General features: G+C 41.6%; 1 protein-coding gene across 2 annotated transcripts in view; it reads left to right on the top strand.

Annotated features, from left to right (window-relative positions):
• The first annotated feature begins 5,669 nt into the window (after positions 1-5,669).
• Positions 5,670-20,218, top strand: part of uspl1 (ubiquitin specific peptidase like 1) — a 31,729-nt gene continuing 17,180 nt past the window's right edge. The window contains exons 1-4 of one of the 2 annotated variants that reach the window (XM_048532381.2): positions 5,670-5,786; positions 14,538-14,709; positions 15,206-15,334; positions 15,689-16,322. In XM_048532381.2, the coding sequence (XP_048388338.2) occupies positions 14,563-14,709; positions 15,206-15,334; positions 15,689-16,322 (910 nt within the window). In that variant the 5' untranslated portion in view covers positions 5,670-5,786; positions 14,538-14,562. Of the gene's footprint in view, positions 5,787-8,825; positions 14,710-15,205; positions 15,335-15,688; positions 16,323-20,218 lie in introns of those variants that run through there. The other variant, XM_048532380.2, reaches the window with a different exon arrangement.

Raw genomic sequence — 20,218 nt, forward strand, 5'->3', positions numbered from 1 at the left:
CATCACATCCCTCAGATCTGTGCCAGTTTGCAACATTTGGTCATGGATATCTCCTTGCACTGGAATACTAAACAGTGTCCTTTGTTGATGATGATTTTGTGCTAGCCAGAGTAGGTATTTATCTCAGCGTGTCATCTCTGGAACGGTTTGCTGAGTATAGATTCACATCTTAGGGCTGAATCTTGACAAATACCACTGCATCTCTTTTGCGATGTTTCTTGAAAATGTACATTTCAGGAACAAGTTTGAGCCTGATTTTTGCCATATACGGCAACTGAGTTTCTCATAGCTGGGGTCTAGGCTCTTTTTTTTTAGTTTCTTGTATGATGTGGACATTAATGGCTAGGCCAGCATATATTGCCCATCCCTAATTACCCCATAAAAGGTGGTGGTGAACTGACATCTTGAATGATTGTAGTCCATGGTGATAGGTACACCCACAGTGCTCTTAAGAACAAGTAAGGGATTTTGATGCAGAAACAGAGAAGGAATAATTATATACTTCATAGGAAGGATGGATATGATCCCAAGGGAACTGTAGATGGTGATGCTCCCACTGTTTTGGCCCTTATCTTTCTTGGTGATGGAATTTGTAGATTTGGAAGATACTGTTGAAAGTGTTCAGGTGATTTACTGCAGTGCGTCTTTTAGATGATACACATGGCTATCACTAATCATCATTGGCAAAAGGATGAACATTGAAGATAGCAGATACATTGCCAAACAAGCTTTGTCTTGACAGTGTCAAGCTCCTTGAACATCTGACTTGCATTCTTCTAGTCAAGTACAGCGTATTTTATCATTTCCTTATAGATGATAGACAGGCTTTGGGGAGACAAGAAGTGAGTTTATCGCTGAAGAATTTCAAGGCTCCTATTGCCACTGTATTTATAAGGCTGGTCCAGTTCAACATTTGGTCCCTAGGAACCCCCAGTATGTTTATAGTGTAGAATTCAGTGATGGTAATGTGAAGGGCCAATGATTAGATTCTCTCTTCCTGAAGAAGGTCATTGCCTGCCACTTGTATGGTGCAAAGGTTATTTGCCAGTTATCAGCCCAAGCCTGAATGTGTCCAAGTCTTGCTGCAAATAGATACAGACTGCTTCAGTATCTGGGAGTCGAGAGTGGTGCTGAATGTGGAGCAATCATCAGTGAACTTTCCTATTTCTGACCCTATGATGGAGGGAAGGTCATTGATGATTTCACTAGCAGACAGTCCCCCCATCCCAATTTCCACTGGTTTCAGTTTTGCTTGGGGTCCTTGGTGCCATACTAGGTCCCTGTCATTCATCGCTGAAATGTCACTCCAATGTTCCCTGTCACTGGTTAACTATAGCTACATGATTGTCCTAGTTCTTTGTGAAAGCTTTGGTCTCTCCAAGCCTTATTCCCAGCATCTTCAGGTAAACTGACCTGCCAATGAAACAGACAAGGTATAATTTGACCCAGTTCCCTAAGAACATGGCCCCACCTGTACTGCCATTTACTCCATGTCATAAGACAGGCTCAGGCTGGACAAAGATGCTCATCAATCTGCAGACTGATTTGGGCACAACACAGCAACGTGATCTATGTTCGGGGAGGCCTTGAGCCGAAAGCCTTCACCATCTGAGATTATCACCTCTTTTCTTGCATTCTTCCAGATGAACTTGTCCTGGTAACAATCTTGGATCGAATTTTGTAACGAAATGAGCTGTCCATTTGAAATTTCTTCCCTCTCCCTCCTTTTCTTATGCATTAAGGTGTTAGTGCCTCTCTTGAAAGATACTGATTGTGCTGCTTGCTGTAAGTGTGCTTCCATAAACATGTCCAGGTTGTTTGAGCCTCAGGCAGCCAAAACAAAACTTGACAAATATCTTGTTGCCTTTGTCAAATCATTCAGAATACGCTGGTGATCCAAACCCTTTCTTTTTCTGACATATAAAACCTCCTACACTGAGAATAGGAAAGTCAATGAGGTTGTGCTGTATGTAGATTTTCTGCTATGCAACCTAATATTAAATAACCTGCTGATCCCAATGTGTCAGCCTATGAGGTTATCACCAAACCATCTTCTTCATTCAGGCTCCTGATTCTGGGATTGTGTGCACTTTTTGAAAAAAGAAAAACAAGCTCCACAGACCAGTCTATAGCAACTCATATTCCGCTTGGGAACCCTGCAGCCCAATGGTATCAATGTGGACTTCACAAGCTTCAAAATCTCCCCTTCCCCCACTGCATATCAAAATCAGCCCAGCCTGTCTCTGCCTCCCTAACCTGTTCTTCCTTTCACCCTTCCCTTCCTCCCACCTCAAGCCGCACCTCCATTTCCTACCTACTAACCTCATCCCACCTCCTTGACCTGTCCGTCTTCCCTGGACTGACCTATCCCCTCCCTACCTCCCCACCTATACTCTCCTCTCCACCTATCTTCTTTTCCCTCCATCTTCAGTCCGCCTCCCCCTCTCTCCCTATTTATTCCAGAACCCTCTCCCCGTCCCCCTCTCTGATGAAGGGTCTAGGCCCGAAACGTCAGCTTTTGTGCTCCTGAGATGCTGCTTGTCTGCTGTGTTCATCCAGCTTCACACTTTGTTATCTTGGATTCTCCAGCATCTGCAGTTCCCATTATTTCTGATACAATTTTGGACCAGAAGATTTTGGAGAACTCTGAGGCACGGAGTTAGGTTCCTTATATACACTGATCCCACTGCCTGCAGAAGGAGCATTTCTGGAAATGAAGCACTTTCCTCTCAGCTTCTGGAGTATCTTTCAAAATAACGAATTACTTGATTTTTATCTTGATTGCGTCCCACCAGAGGACTGAAGAGGTGTTCACTGTTATTCAACCTTTGTTACTCTGAGTAACATGTCCCCCTGCCAACCATTTAGTTTCTTGTGGGTAACATTTGAACATTGTGAGGCAGTCATTAAAGAAGAATATCAGGTTAACATACTGGTGGGTCAAAGCATGAGCGCTTGAAACAAACTGGATGCAACATTCTTGACAAACAAGCCTGCCTAGGCCTAATCAAGTGGAATCATAAGGTGCTCCAACCACAGCTCTATTAAGGCATTGTGGAGCTTGGTTTCATCAGTGGTGTGACCCTTTGATCTTTTACTTAGAAATTCTGTGTCTGATACTACCTCTCTCATTAACACCTGAAGAACTGTGGCTCCAAGAGCTTGTGTTTTCAAATAAACCTGTTGGATTGCAAACTGGTATGGCGTGATTTCTGGCTTTGTCCACCCCAGTCCAACACCGGCACATCTTTCACCTTTGGTCTCAGCCATAGCCAGATGACATGCAGCATCAGTGACAGATCACTAAAAACAAGGACATAATCACCTAGATAACAAAGTGTGGAGCTGGATGAACACAGCAGGCCAAGCAGCATCTCAGGAGCACAAAAGCTGACGTTTTAGGCCTAGACCCTTCATCAGAGAGGGTCTCTCTTCCTCTCTGATGAAGGGTCTAGGCCAGAAACATCAGCTTTTGTGCTCCTGAGATGCTGCTTGGCCTGCTGTGTTCATCCAGCTCCACACTTTGTTATCTTGGATTCTCCAGCATCTGCAGTTCCCATTATCACTGACATAATCACCTACACCTGCCCCTACACCTCCCCACTCACGCCCATCCCTGGCCCCAAGAAGACTTTCTACATCAAGCAGATGTTCACCTGCACATCTGCTAATGTGGCAAAATGCGTCCACTGTTCCTGTAGTGGCCTCCTCTATATCGGGGAAACCAAGCGGAGGCTTGGGGACCACTTTGCAAAACACCTACGCTCAGTTTGCACTAAACAACTGCTCCTCCCAGTTATGAACCATTTCAACTCCCCCTCCCATTCCTTAGGCGACATGTTCATCCTGGGCCTCCTGCAGTGCCACAACGATGCTACCCGAAGGTTGCAGGAACAGCAACTTACATTCCGCTTGGGAACCCTACAACCCAATGGTATCAATGTGGACTTCATGAGCTTCAAAATCTCCCCTTCCCCGAACACATCCCAAAACCAGCCCAGCTCGTCCCTGCCTCCCTAACCTGTTCTTCCTCACATCTATCCCCTCCTCCCACCTCAAGCCCCACCCTCATCTCCTATCTACTAACCTCATCTCGCCTCCTTGACCTGTCCGTCCTCTCAGGGCTGACCTATCCCCTCCCTACCTCCCCACCTACACTCACCGTTACTGGCTCCATCCGCGCCTCTTTAACCTGTCTGTATCCTCTCCACCTATCTTCTCCTCTATCCATCTTCTATCCACCTCCCACTCTCTCCCTATTTACTTCAGAATCCCCTTCCCCTCCATTTTTGAAGAAGGGTCTAGGCCTGAAACTATAGCTTTCCTGCTCCTCTGATGCTGCTTGGCCTGCTGTGTTCATCCAGTTCTACACCTTGTTAACTCAGAATCTCCAGCATCTGCAGTTCCTTCTATCTCAAGATCAGTGAGGGTTGGCTGGAACGGTCGGCCTCTAGTCCTTAACTGAGATTTTTTTTCCTGACAAATGTTGCCAGGCTTCCTGATCATGTTACAGCAAAGTACAATATCTTCGAGATAATAAAATGTGAGGCTGGATGAACACAGCAGGCCAAGCAGCATCTCAGGAGCACAAAAGCTGACGTTTCGGGCCTAGACCCTTCATCAGAGAGGGGGATGGGGAGAGGGAACTGGAATAAATAGGGAGAGAGGGGGAGGCGGACCGAAGATGGAGTAAAGAAGATAGGTGGAGAGAGTGTAGGTGGGGAGGTAGGGAGGGGATAGGTCAGTCCAGGGAAGACGGACAGGTCAAGGAGGTGGGATGCGGTTAGTAGGTAGCTGGGGGTGCGGCTTGGGGTGGGAGGAAGGGATGGGTGAGAGGAAGAACTGGTTAGGGAGGCAGAGACAGGTTGGACTGGTTTTGGGATGCAGTGGGTGGGGGGGAAGAGCTGGGCTGGTTGTGTGGTGCAGTGGGGGGAGGGGACGAACTGGGCTGGTTTAGGGATGCAGTAGGGGAAGGGGAGATTTTGAAACTGGTGAAGTCCACATTGATACCATTGGGCTGCAGGGTTCCCAGGCGGAATATGAGTTGCTGTTCCTGCAACCTTCGGGTGGCATCATTGTGGCAGCTTTTGTGCTCCTGAGATGCTGCTTGGCCTGCTGTGTTCATCCAGCCTCACATTTTATTATCTTGGATTCTCCAGCATCTGCAGTTCCCATTATCTCTGATACAATATCTTCGATCATGTTTTTAATTCCAGATTTCCACCAGTTTTTACTGTAGCCCATATTTCAATGCCTCAGTGATGAAAGTACATGTTAGAGGACGTCAAAGCGTATTTGGTTATTTTAATTGGTAGAATTCATAAAACATGACGTAAATACCGCAGTGAGCACGCTTATTTTTGCAGGCCACGTGTACGGTGTTCACACCGAGAAAACTAAAATCCAGATGAAACTGAGAGTGTGATAGTTCTGACTGACAAGCGTTAAACGGAGAATTTCCACACGGGCGCCGAGACACGGACTTCCGTTCGAAAATTAAAACGCCCCTGGTTTGTTGTGCGGCACTTTATTTTGGTATTGTGACTGACTGTCATATCGTTGAACGGCAGGAGCAGGCGGCAGCTGGGAACCTTGGATCCAGAGCGGGGTTGCAGTCGGACCGGAAGTGGCCGGCGGAAAAAAAAAACCCAGCGTCGAGGAGACCTTGGAGAAGCGCCGGCAGCGGGAGGACGGTGGCTCGCAAGACCGGCACGAGCGGCGGCCCTGACACTGATACCGCGGGAGGAAGAGGCGGGGGAAAGGCGGCGGCTGCAGTAGCTCCTCAGGTTAGCGCCGGTTTCCCGTGAAGCCTCCATGTGTTCGGAGCTCTCACGCCCACTCGGCCTGACAGAAACGACTCGGTTAATGGCGGGGTGGCTGGCTGCCTGGCTGAAGGGGGAGCCTGGGCTCATGTGGGGCGCTGTTTTGCCCCCAACTCCCCGTCCATCCATTCCCCTGCCGGCACACACGGTCAGTTTCCCGGGCAACAGCCGCCAGGTAGCGTGTGTTTTGAGGTAAAACCAGGCCCTGTGGCGTATCCGTCATTTTTGAGGTATTCGCCCAGCTTTGGGAATTCTTTCACTTCATCGCAGATCTCGTCTCCCACCCCACCCCCGAATGTCTTCCCTTGTAAATGCCTGGAATTATTTCTTTGGGCCGCGGTTCCGGTCAGTGGTGTGTCGACATTTCCAACCAGACTCATACATACAGAAGGAGATCGTTCAGACCTTGAAGTTCGTGCCAATTCACGTTACTGTCTTTTCCCCAATTTTCCTTCAATAATTATTTTGTTAGAAGAAGTTGAATTCAGTTCATTTCCATCGCACTCTTCATAGTCTAAGGGCATGTATTCCAGACCCTAATCACTCACTGTACAGTAAAACATTTTCATTATTGTTGATTCTTTGCCCACCCACTTTGAATTTGTGCTCTGTGATCTGCAACCCATCTGCCAGCAATAGGTTTCTCCCCATATTCTCTGTCTTGGCCCTTCTCAAAGAGCTCCATCAAACTAACAATAAAAAGCTTCTCTTTGTGGAGAATCTCCTAGTTTTCAATGTATCCATGTAACTGAATGTCTTTGTTCCAGGAATTTTACTTGAATCATAGTGATTCCAGCAGAGCAGTTCCTAATGAAGTTCAGGTTTAATCTGCTTTATTGACTTCTCTGCCAAACTAATCCTGATGGGTTCAGGGATGAGTGTACATAAACTGCATGCTTCGGCTCCTGCACTCCCTTAAGTTTATATTACCTACATTGCAGCTGGACTGTATCCAAGCTTGAGCTGCCAAGTACCAGGTAGCATTTCTGCTACAGAAGTGCCAGGTAATTACTATTGTACGAGAGAATCTAACAGTAAGCCTAGTTGCTATGGTGTTACAATTGCTCAGTTCTGCACCATCAACATCCTGCAGGTTAACATTGACCAGAAACTGAACTGACAAGCCATTTAAATCCTGTGGCCAGTAGAGTAGGTTAGAGGCTAGGAATCTTTCATCATCCTGACTTCCCAAAGTCTGTCCACCAATATACATGATACAAGTCAAAAACATGATCACAGATTCTCTACTTGCCTGGATAAGTGCAGCTCTAACAGCATTCCAGGAAGCTGAACGATATCCAGGACACAGAATCCCACATAATTGGCACCACATCCACAAAAACTAATTTCCTCCATCACTGGCACTCAGTGGCAGCAGTGTGTACCACCTAAAAGATGCACTGGAGAAATTTATCAGGCTCCTTATACAGCACCTTGTTAACACATAACCAATACCATCTAGAAATACAAAGGCAGCAGATACATGGGAGCACCATTATCCACAAGATCCCCTCCAAGTCTCTCACTGCCCTTACTTGGAACTATGTAATACAGTTTCTTTCCTGTTGCTGGGTAAAAATCTTGGAACTGGATTGCTAGTAGCATTTTGAATGTATCTACACCAAATGGACTGCAGCGATACAAGAAAACAGCTCACCACCACCTACTTAAGGGCAGTTAGGAATGTGCAATGAATGCTGGCCCAGCCAACGAAGCCTATGTCCCATGAATGAATTTTTAAAAATCATCTGCCATATGTCTTTTTGTTCGAATGGTTGATCTATGTCCTTTGAGTTCACAAATGTCAGAGCTTTGATCATCAGCTTTGAATTGTACCCCATTACTCAACAACTGGTATTAATATGTCAAGAATATCAATCATCCTAACACTGATTTCTGGGGAGCACCACTATTTCCTGCATTGAAGTCTAGCAGAGTGGACTTTCTGAAATCTGAAAAAGAACTGGAGACCATTATTACAAAACTCTCAGATTTAGTGTCCATACCTGCTCTTTCCATAAGCTTATGATTCACTTATAAATAGATCTAAATACTAAAGGGTCCCCTGCACTTGTTTTTGAAATTTATTTTACCTGCTATCTAGTTGCAAGAACCCAACCATTAAGATTCCGGGACCACGAGGGCGTCCCAAATCAGCCCAGAGCTGATTTACACGTGGAGTTTTCCAATATGCCTCACTAGATAGCAAATGAAATATGGTAATTATTGCTTCTACCTTTTTTGCCAGTTTTGTGTCTGTGCAAGATAACAAAGTGTGAAGCTGGATAACACAGCAGGCCAAGCACAAAAGCTGACGTTTTGGGCCTAGACCCTTGATGGAGAGGGTTCTGAAATAAATAGGGAGAGAGGGGGAGGCGGACCAAGGTGGATAGAGGAGAAGATAGGTGGAGAAGAGAGTATAGGTGGGGAGGGGATAGCTCAGTCCAGGGAGGACGGACAGGTCAAGAAGGCGGGATGAGGTTAGTAGGTGGGAACTGGAGGTGTGGCTTAAGGAGGGGATAGGTGAGAGGAAGAACAGTTTGGGGAGGCGGGGATGAGCTGGGCTGGTTTTGGGATGCATCTCCCAGTTGCAAACCATTTTAATTCCACCTCCCATTCCTCAGACGACATGTCCATCCTGGGCCTCCTGCAGTGCCACAATGATGCCACCCAAAGGTTGCATGAACAGCAGCTCATATTTCGCTTGGGAACCCTGCAGCCCAATGGTATCAATGTGGACTTCACAAGCTTCAAAATCTCCCCTTTCCCCCACTGCATCCCAAAACCAGCCCAGCTTGTCCCTGCCTCTCTAACCTGTTCTTCCTCTCACCTATCCCCTCCTCCCATCTCAAGCCACACCTCCATTTCCCACCTTCTAACCTCATCCCGCCTCCTTGACCTGTCCGTCCTCCCAGGACTGACCTATCCCCTCCCCACCCATAATCTCCTCTCCACCTATCTTCTCCTCTATCCATCTTCGGTGCACCTCCCCCTCTCCCTATTTATTTCAGAATCCTCTCCCCATCCCCCTCTCTGATGAAGGGTCTAGGCCCAAAACGTCAGCTTTTGTGCTCCTAAGATGCTGCTTGGCCTGCTGTGTTCATCCAGCTTCACTCTTTGTTATCTTGGATTCTCCAGCATCTGAAGTTCCCATTATCTTTTATCTATGCATTTTGTTCTACCCAGTTTGAACATTTGAATTAGGAGCAGGAGTAGAGCTTTTGGCCCTTTTTGCCTCATCACCACTAATCATATTTGGGAGGCGATGGCCCAGTGATACTGTTTCTGGGCCGTTAATCCAGAGAACCAGATATTGTTCTAGGGACGTGGATTTGAATCCCACCATGGGAGATGGTGGTATTTGAATTCAGTTAAGATCTGAAATAGAGTCTATTGATGACCAGAAAAACAAATCTGGTTCACTGAAGTCCTTCAGGGAAGGAAACTGCCATCCTTACTTGGTTTGGTGTACATGTGACTCCAGACCCACAGTTGTGTGGTTGGCTGTGGGCATTTAGAGATGGACAATAAATGCTGCCCAGCTAGCGATGCCCTCTTCCAGTGAATGAATAAAAAAATTCTGACTGGCCTGAACTCCACAAGCCTTGATAACTATCGACTCTCTTGTTAATCAAGAATATTATCTAAATCAGCCTTAAAGGATAATCAAACGACCCTTTGCTCTTTGAGCATCAATGGGACTTTCTTTCACCAATATCTGAGGAAGAAAATTAATCTTTCCTCCATCTTAAATACAAAATCTTATACTTAAACAGTTTTCCCTTGTCCCAGGGAAACATGCTTTCAAAGTCAACCCTGTGAGATCCTCTTAACGATCTTGTATTTCAAGAAAATCACTTCTGATTTTTCTGAGCTACAATGATTTACATGCCCAGCTTGTCCAACTTTTCCTCATAAGAGAATCCCCAATCAAGATATCAGTCATGCATACCTTCTCTGAACTATGTCTCTGAAATCGTTGACTCTCTTTTTAAATAAGGAAACTGCAACAATATACAGTATTCCAGATGTGGCTTTACCAGTGCTTTACCATCTGATACAAAGCATCCCTACCTGTATGTTCCATTTGCATTACAATTAAATATATCATCTCAATCGCCTTCCTAATCACTTGCTGATTTAGGCAAATTCAGCATGGACCATGATTGAATGTGAGTTCTTGGATCTTGTGGCTGAGGTATGATCATCAGTCTAAAAGTAGCTTAACTACAAGGTTTAGTGTATCTGGGTTTTTCACATTTGTATGTTTGCGACTCGTACAAAAGTTATTTTCTATTTTTATTCATTGAAAACAAAAGTCATAAAGTATTTCTTAAATCTATATAAACAGTTCAGGATCTATTATTTGCCAATATCTGGCAGAAAGATTTCTAATTCAATGCCATTATATTTAGTATGCTGTACAATTGTAGCCTGCAGACGTTTATCCATTCTGCATTCTGGTGCAGACGTGATCGGCCAAATGGCTGCTTCCTGTATCATAAACAGCTCTGTAATATATACTTGCAACAAATTTATTTGCAATGCCCAAAGATTGGCCATCTTTTGAATTTAATAACGTTGTACTAATCTCCTTTGCTGTGTTGGTCATGTTGTGTTCTACACAATTGCTGTCTGTTGATATTTACCGCTTTAAAGCGGAGGTCCTTGGGAAGTCTATTTCTGATTACCAACTTGAGCAGTTCATTTGTTCTGTTTGGAACAATTGGTCCTGAAGCATAGAAACTCACCTAAATTTTTAAAACAATGGGTTTTTTTTATTAAAATAGTTAATTGTTAAAAATCCTCCAGTGCTAATTTTTAGTTCTTTCTTCTGGCCTGATTGGAGCATGTATACTTGTTCTGGAGTGTTTTGCCCATTGAAATTTATTTTGCTGACTTTGCTGTTTGTTGTATTGTAACACTTTATGATAACATGGCGAGTTGAAATGTGTAGAAAGTGTACCTTCTCTCAATGCGCATATTTTTGATGCCTTCGTTCTTTAGAACTGCAAAGTCTATAATTTTTAAAAAAATCTAGGGATGTATATTAACTAGTTTACAAACAGCCAGTTTTTACTTAAGAGCACGGTGAGGGTCCTGTTTTAATAAAACTGACCCATGCTGTGTGTCTGAATTATTGTTTTATATATTACACTTGTAGCCCTGCAACAAGAACTCTCTTTTCCTGAGTAGCATTAATAGTGTTTAGCAAATCTGTGACTTCAGATTTTGCTTCCTATTGGTGGAAGCACCTTCCCCAAGGCAAAATAAAAGTTTCGAATTCAGAAATGACACATCTTTCAAATAGCTCAACAGCCTTGTCTTTCTAGTCCATTTTAAAATAATTTTAAATATGAGGGAAGCAATGACCTAGTGGTGTTATCACTGGACTGTTAATCCAGAGACCCACGTTCAAATCCCCCATAGCAAATGGTGGAATTTGAATTCAGTAAAACCTGGAATTAAGAGTCTGATGATCATGAAACCATTGTCGATTGTTGAAAAACCCATCTGATCTGCTAATGTCCTTTAGGGACGGAAACTTCCAACCTTGTCTGCACTACAGGTAATTCCAGACCCACAGCACGCTTTGGGCAATTAAAGATGGATGCCCTCATCCTGTAAATGAATTTTTAAAAATTGAGAATGATGTTAATTTTTAAAAAAACTTCAAATATGGTCTGTGGATCTAAAGTATCCAGAGTAGGCCTATTGGACATAAAAGCAAATCAAGGGAGCGAGGGTGAACAGGTAGAGGTTGGTGTGAGGTCTTGTACGTTTTTCTTTACAGTGTGCTGACTGGGCATTTCTGTACGGTATAAACTTTGTTTTCTCAAAAGTGTACCCATTATGGTTTAAAAAACAAAGTTGGGTTGATTAGTGGCTCCTTGATATCTGACCTAACAGTGGGAGCACAATTTGATATTCTGACTGCAATTGGATGGAATTAGGATACAGATGACAGATTATTGCATTTCTTAAACAAGGTGAGTGATTTTTAAAACTCAGTTTTGGTTATTACAATTACAGTTGTAAAACAATCTTAGTGATGTGTAGTTCCTGCATAAATTACTTACGTCAGTTAATTAGAACATTCTTTTCGGCGTTAAATTTGAATCTGTAAAGTATTGGCTTTGTTCATGATTTTCAATGAAACCCTATTTAAAATATTGGCTTTTATGAATGTGCCAATATTTCCTTTAAAAAATAGTACCCTAGTATAAGCTGTCTACAATAAATGTAAGGCAAAACAGATATCATTGAAGGGTTTTTAAATGTGATTAGCTATTGATGGTCTTTGAAGTATGTTCCCATGTTTTGTATTATAAATTTAAATGTGGTTTGATGTGGGAAATGGTCAATTCACAATGGTGTCATGCAAGTCCGAGTCGGATCAAAATCCTAGAAACTTGCAACATGGAACAATGCGTTTCACCAATTATGTTTATATTGGCACTGTAAAAGTGCCACCATGTTTAGTTCCACAATTTTCTTTCAATATACAACCCTGTCAGTACTTCATCAAGTACCTGGCCAACTCACATTTGCTTATTGAGTCAGCTGCTGCTGTTGTTTCAGATTGAGGGTACCAGTTGGTAACAATGCACTGAAAACCATTCTCATCTTACCTCTGTATCTTTTGCAAATGATTTTAACAGTCACTTCAGGTTATAGCCCACTTTTATGAAGCAATAGTTTTATGTATCTACTGCGTCAAAACCTCTGCGTTAACCCCAGTTATTGCTGTTCCAAGGATAAAAGCCCCAACATTAGCAACTTACTTTCATAATGGAAGTTTCTCATCCTTAGTAAACTTCGGCTTTACTCTTTCTAAGACTTTTGTATCCTTCTCAAAATGTGCTCTGATGTGTTCAATGTGCCTGCTGAAGCCTAACGGGTGATTTATAAAATTCTAACATGATCAATTTCCATAAAACAATTATTTTTAAAAGTGCCTTTACTCTGCATTGAACCTGATCTTCCAAGGCTTCCGTTTCACTGAGCACTAATACTTCTAATTTGTCCAAAGTTTTTTTTATTGGTGAATTAAAGTTAAGCAGATAAGCAGTTGCGCATAGATTCTTCATTTTTCTCCTTCTCTGCTCTTTTCTGCACCTGTCTTATATTTTCTGCTTGCATCTATAAAATGCTGACTCTGTTAATTAGGTACGAGTATTGTGGTACCCAACTGGGGTGAAGTCAGACAGCAAATGTCATCAGACTGTTTGAACACATTTACTCCTGTTCTTGGCGATGTCCAAAAGTGCACTTGTTAATGGAATTCAATGCATAATAATCCTGTCTAATTATAGTCATTCGATTTCATTTTATTTCATTGGATTATTGTTTCCCTTTAAATAGTGAATAGTAATTTGAGGAAAAGGCAGGAGAGTGGCACTGAGTCCTGATGGTTTTTGGAGAGCCAGTGTAGACTCTTTTGGCTGACTCATTACCTCCTGTAGCGTAACGCTTCTATGATAACTCATTCTCCTATCATCACCAATTTAGTAACACTTTGACCAATTGGGCAACATGGTGGCTTAGTGGTTAACATTACTGCCTCATCGCGCCAGGGACCTGGGTTAGATTCCATCCTTTGGCAACTGTCTGTGTGGTATTTGCACATTCACCCCATGTCTGCAAGGGTTTCCTCCAGGTGATCCAATTTCCCCCAACAGTCCAAAGATGTACAGGTTAAGTGAACTGGCCATTTTGCTGTCCAGGATATGCAGGGCTAGGTGGATTAGCCATTGGAAATGCAGGATTACAGGGATAGGGTAGGGGACGGGTTGGTGTGGACTCAATGAGCCAAATAGCCTGCTTTCACATTGTAGTGAGTCTATGATTCAACTAGCTCAAGATTGACACAGATTAGTACACATTATTGTGTTCTGTCTTTAGTGTGAAGGAGTAATAGTAAAGAATTTTGCCAACCTTCTTTGGAAGAAGCAAGATATGTTGTAGCTATTGAGAAGCAAGTGATAACAGTGGATTGTGATTTTTCTGTTCCCTTGCACCCACATTTAAATCTATTAATTTTCAAAGACCACCAGTTCTGTTATGAAAGCCATGGAATTAATTGCCACAAGCTAGATGCGTAACAGACTTGCCCTGTTGAGGTAAGTCTGTTAATATTTTACTTCCTTTTCAGTTTTAAATCATGCTAATTTGAGGCTTTCTTCTCCATTTTGAAAAGGTATTTGCACAGATATCTTTAAAAGCATTACTTATAGAATTGTACTTAACACAGCGTGAACTTTCTGCAAGCAGGCTGCTTTTTAAAAAAAAATCAAAATAAAGTTTTTCTGTCTGCACCTAAGTGCAATGCTTCACTAAGGTTTAATTTTTAAACTTAAATATTTAGGTTATGAGCATTATAATGTCTCCTGTGCAAGTAAAACTAATGGTAGACACTATGGTTAAATCATTTTTATTGACTGTGCAAGAACTCAGCTACACCTCTCCTTAAAATAGCAGTAAAATTAATCTCAATTTAACACTGAGCAGATGGTAGCTACCAGTTTCCCTGATCTGGCATTGATGCTTAAAGTATTGTTAGCTACATATAATTTTGAGCTTATTAGATGTACGTTTATAGTATGATACTAGCTATGGATGTTGTATGTTGCAAGTTTGCAGTTTGCCCACAGTTTAGCAAAAATCAAGGTTTTAAATATTCACTAACAACATCTTCAACTTTTATCTTAACAGCGTATTCTGAGAAGTTCCTGATGGTATGCTTCAAATCACCGGTGAGATGGTAAAGGTTAGCCTTTGGCTGAGCATGGCGGATAAACAGAAGACCAAGACTGGTTTGCCACTGAGTGGCCCAAGCACTGATATAAATGTATCTTCCAGCCACACGGTGGGGTATTTGGGAAAAGTCAGTAAAACTGTTTATTCCTCTCTAAACTGAGCAAAGTTCTAAATTTTATTATATTTTCAACTTATTTTACATCTATTGTCTTCAAAAGGTGGAGTATTCTAAACTCAAAGTGACACGGAAATCTTGCACAAAGTACTATGGCGAAAGATTTATATGAAGTGAAATCATGGTTGTCATGCTAATCTCTAATTCCTGAGTAGTGCTGAAACATGCACCAGAGATCACTGAGTTTTATTCTCCAACAAAAACTTGAATATGAACGTAAACTTGGCAAAAACAGTATTCTTTTTCATTCTTGTTCAGCATAAAACTGTCCTTAAGTGTCCTTTTCATCTTCTGTACTGAAGGTGAAAAAAAACTAGCTGAAATTGTATTTTAAGTTTCTATCTGGTCATGAGCAGATGGTTGGTATAAAACCGTTTCGATATTTTTTTTTAAAAAACCTGGAATTGTATACATGACTGGTAACTTGCTCCACTTTCCTTCTCTGCAGTTTTCTGAAAATACCTCACTCAATCAAGAGCAATACTGTCCTGCCTGTGTTGCAAAAGGAGAAAATAAAACTTTGCGCCGATACTATATAAGTTTAGAAGAATCCATTCTTCTTTGTGAAAGTCCACAGGTATGGGAAAGTTTAGGTACCAGTATATTAGTTTTCAGGAATCTCTCCTGAAATATTTTTCATATTATCAAGTAGTTAAATTAATTAATTGCTTAGATTATTATTACATTCAGAGGTTATTCAACATTGTTAGCCAGCCCTCGTAATTCATTCCACCTGCACTCTCTCAGCAGAGTCTACATGCCCTTTACGTAGTTACCATGCCATTGATCTGCAGTTTGGAAAGCAATCCAGTTTTTTAGCTCGCTGATTAATATAATTGTAGGAAGATTTTAAGGAATAAAGTTAGACACACAGGTGATATTTGCATTTGTTGTATATTTCTGTTTTTAACAATTTTAAAATTCTTTCTAGTGTCTCTTTCCTTTGGGATGTAAACCATTGAATGAGATCCTCATTTCACCTACCTTGTCTCGACCATCCATTCATACTACGAAGAGCATATCGGGATCAGTTGCACTAGTTCCTCCGCGTAAGCGGAATGTGAAACGACAGAAAACTTCTGATTGTAATAATAAAGACTTTTTCAATGAATCACGTGATGTATTCAAGGAAACATTTCAACCAGTTGAAACTGACCTAAATAAAATAGACAATTTTGTCCCTTGTTCAGAAAATGGAAGCAATCATAATGCAGTTAATTCTAGTGAAAGAAATGGCATTGTTATCCCTGATAAGGCAGTTGCTGTGGTACCTGATCAGTTATATGGCAAGAGAAAGGAACCACCGACTGAATCTGAACATTCTGGTCAGACTACATTGGAAGTTCCAACTGTGGGGTCACAGGTTGAACAATTATTTCTTCAGTGGAAGAACACATCTGCTCTCTGCTGGCTAGACTGCATATTGACAGCTTTGGTCCACTTGAAAGTGCTAAGGAAATTAATGCCTGATCTAGGGACGGAAATGGAATCTCCATTTAAGAAACTGTACACAGAATATGATCAGGCCTGTGACCTGGTATTTAACTGCCAAAGCTGTTGCAAAGGTAGGAATTGAAACATGGTGTTCTGTGTTATATTATACCTAAACATTTATGATTTCCTTATGCATCTCAACCACTGCCATGTATTGTTGCTTACTTATTACCACTTGCTTTAAACACTAATTCTGTCCAAATAAAAACCCTATCATAATTTACATCCCATGCCAATATCATGAGTTCTCTGACCATATCTTTTTTCGGAAAAGTGAAGCATTCCTTGCAAATAACACTTCAAATTTCAGTCACGAGTAATAATGCAGACTGGAAGTAGGTATTTCCATCAATTCATTTCATTGAAGATTGTGTTTCAAGAATTTTGTCTTGTGTATCTATTTCCGAGAAAGTAATGAAGCAGTCTTGTCAAAATGCTATGGATTAGAACCCTTGCTGGGGCTTTGGTAAAATATAGGATGAAGGAAGCCAACGTTGTCCAATTCAAAAATTGATTATTTAATTGAATGAAGGTTAGATTGTTGTTCTATTAATTCAAATTAAATTTTGGAGAAAGTCCAAGAGACTAAGTGACCAAGTGAGGTAGCTAGCTCACAAAAAGACAGTTTGATAGGAACTTGGTGCTAGTGGCAATTTGTTTGCAGTATGTAAGTTTTAAGGTAAGACAATGGTTTATTTAAAAAGCAAACTTTGTATTTACATGTGATTTTTAGAAGGTACCCTGAATACCTGGTGTATTGTGAAGCAGCAAATAATTAAAGTGAAAGCAGTTAAGTGGGAAATATCATAGATCGTTTTATGTTTTAAACTCGAACTAAGACGCAGAGTTTATCATTTAAAGGTAGACCTCTTTTTGGCATCCATCCTGTTAAAAGATTATGATGATTTACGTGTATCAATAAGGTATTCACTTGTTTTTCTAAACTCCAATCAATATGGCCCAACCTGTCTAAGCTTGCCTCGTAAGATGATCCTTTCAACTATGGTGTTAGTTGGTGAACCTCCTTTCAATTGCTTCTAATGCATTTGCATCCTTTCTTAAATAGGAAGACAAAAACTACGTATGATACTCTAGATTTGATCTCTTCAGTGCTATATGCAATTATAGCAAAACATCTACTTTTATATTAAGTGCAGCACATGTGCAAGTTCTCCTTTATTCACTTGGTTACTTTCTCAAAGAGCTCTAATAAACAAACATGATTTCCCTCGCAAAACTGTTGACTGCCTATTAGAATAAGACTTTCTTAGTACTCTTGCCCTAACCTCCTCACTAATTTCCATCATTTTAGGCTGACTAATTGATAGTTTCCTATTCTTCTGTCTCCCACTTTTGTTGAATGGTGAAAATGTATTTGCAGTTTTCCAATCTGATGGAACCTTTGCAGAATCCAGGGAATTTTGTGAAATTAAAACTATACATCTATTAACAGCCTTGGATGCAGGTATTCAGGGCTTCTCAGATTTTAGTTGAGTAATTTTATTTAGTAGCATTTCCTTGGTGGTGATAATTATGAAAGTAGAACAATATGAGGCAAGAGAATTTCCAAGGAGATGAATACCATGTGGATTACAAGAATAAGGGTAACGGTAGACTAAAATATTCTAAAGCGAATAGACTTTGTTTGACTTGAAGTACATAGTGCCCTGTTGTCTGGCCAAAAACAAAAATGAAAATACTCCAAAGCCATAGACCTAGTTGGAATCAATGACTAAACAGGTTAGTAGAATTTTTAAAATCTTGGAAGAGTTTAAAGTGCTGAATTGAAAAGCATTGCTCTGCATTTCCCAACCCAATTGCAGGTTCCCAGAATTGCTGCATCTTTCATTTTTCGAGCTGGTGTGAGGCCTTCTTGCTTCATTCTCTGGAGGTACCATTAACGGTCCTGGCAACTTTCAGGATTTAGAAACCCTGCCACAAAAAAAATCCCATGTTCCAACATCCAGACATGACCAACTCTCGAACACAGTACAGTGTGCTAATCACATCCTGGCCCCAATGCTCTCAATTGACAAGATCACTTGTGGTACTTTTGTGCACAAGTTTCCCATAATGAGACTTAAAGTACCTCTTGAACTTTCCAAGATTCCACAACCTCATAATATTAGACACAGCCAGATAATTTCCCTTCCCTCAGCACTCAATCAACTTTTCTCATGCCTACAAAGGAGAACTCCAACCTGTGTGATATTCCCCTGGCTGGGACAGTCTAAAACGAGGATCACAGTCTGGGATGTGGGGTAGAGAGTCTTGTAGAATTAAGGAAAAAGTTCTTCAGTCAGAGTGGTGAACTTGTAAAATTTTGTACTACAAAAGGCAGAGGAGGCGAAATGACTGAATAATTTAAGAAAGGAATCAATTTCTAGACATATGAGGGATATGAGGATTGAGCCGGAATATGGCATTAAGATTGAGTTCAGCCATGGTCTTCCTGAATGGCAGAGCAAGCTTGATTGGCCTACTCTTTCTGTTGTTTCTACAATCCTTCTAACACTAAAGGAGATCAATTGAGAGATTTTTGAAACCGGCTGGTGATTTGCTCTGATGAAGAGTCACCTAGACTAAATGTTAGCTTGCGCTCTCTCTCTCCATGGATACCGTTTGACTCGCTGTGATCTCCAGCATTTGTTACATTTAGTACAGATTCCAGTATCTGCAGTTTAGATCAATCCTACCAATTATATATGCCACTAATCCCAGATTTCAGGGAACACCTGTCAAACCTGGAACATGCAATTTATTCCCTAATCCAAAAACCTCCATTTTCAAATGCTAATTTTCTGGCATCCACTTCACCCGATGTTTGCGACATCCAGACTTTTATTCTGCAACTCAAGCAGGGCACTATGGTGACAAATGCTGTTCTGGTGCTATTTTTATAGTTGCAGATAAGAAAATGGGAGGGATGATAAATATATTTACTGATACCATGAAGATTAGCTGGGTGAGGAAGAAGTTATTGGGTTACTGAAGAATATAACTAATTGGGCGGATCAGTGACAGTTAGGATTTAAAACCTGGACGAGCATATGGACGTACATGGAATAGTGTAGGTTAGATGGGCTTGAGATCGGTATGACGGGTCGGCACAACATCGAGGGCCGAAGGGCCTGTACTGTGCTGTAATGTTCTATGTTCTAAGTGTGACGTGATGCAGTTTGGATGAGGGAGTATTTTGCATGGTGCAACATGAGGAAGCTGAGGAGCACAAGAGGATCTTAGGGTGCTTGTCCAAATTCCTGAAGGTGGCAGGGCAATTAATAGGGTAGTTAAGGCATTCGCAACACTTGCCTTTATCAGTCAAAGCATAAATTATAAGAGCAAGAAGGTCTTGTTGGATCTTAACAGGGCTTTGGTTAGGCCGCATCTGAAGTACTGTGTGCAGTTCTGATATCTACATGTAGAGAATTTGTGATTGAACTGGAGGAAGTGCAGAGGACATTCACTAGGATGTCGCCTGGCATGGAACACTTTAGCTATGAAGAGAGGCTGGATAAACATGGGTTGTTTTCTTTGAAGCAGGGCAAGTTGGAATGCGTGCTTTCACTCTCCCTGTTTCTTGTCATAAAACAAAGAACAGTACAGCACTGCACTCTCAAATGCTTTTCAAAACTAGAAACCTTTTTGGCTTTATGTTGTCTGTATCCCTCTATTCCCTGTCTATTCGTACAGTATATCTGTCAAGATGCTTCTTAGACATTGCTATTATATCTGCCTGCACAACCACCTCTGGCAGCGCATTCGATGCATTTACCATCTAATAGTTAAAGGAGAAGTTTTTTTTTTAATAAACTTACCTCCTTTTACCTTAGTCCACTTCCCCCTAGTAACTGATATTTCTACCTTTGGGGGGGGGAGGTGGGGAAGACTATGACTATCCATTCTATCTAAGCCTGTTATAATTTTGTAAACATCTGTTAGGTTGCAATCATCCATCAACATGCAA

Source organism: Stegostoma tigrinum, chromosome 6 (genome assembly GCF_030684315.1).
Source record: "Stegostoma tigrinum isolate sSteTig4 chromosome 6, sSteTig4.hap1, whole genome shotgun sequence".
NCBI lineage: Eukaryota > Metazoa > Chordata > Chondrichthyes > Orectolobiformes > Stegostomatidae > Stegostoma > Stegostoma tigrinum.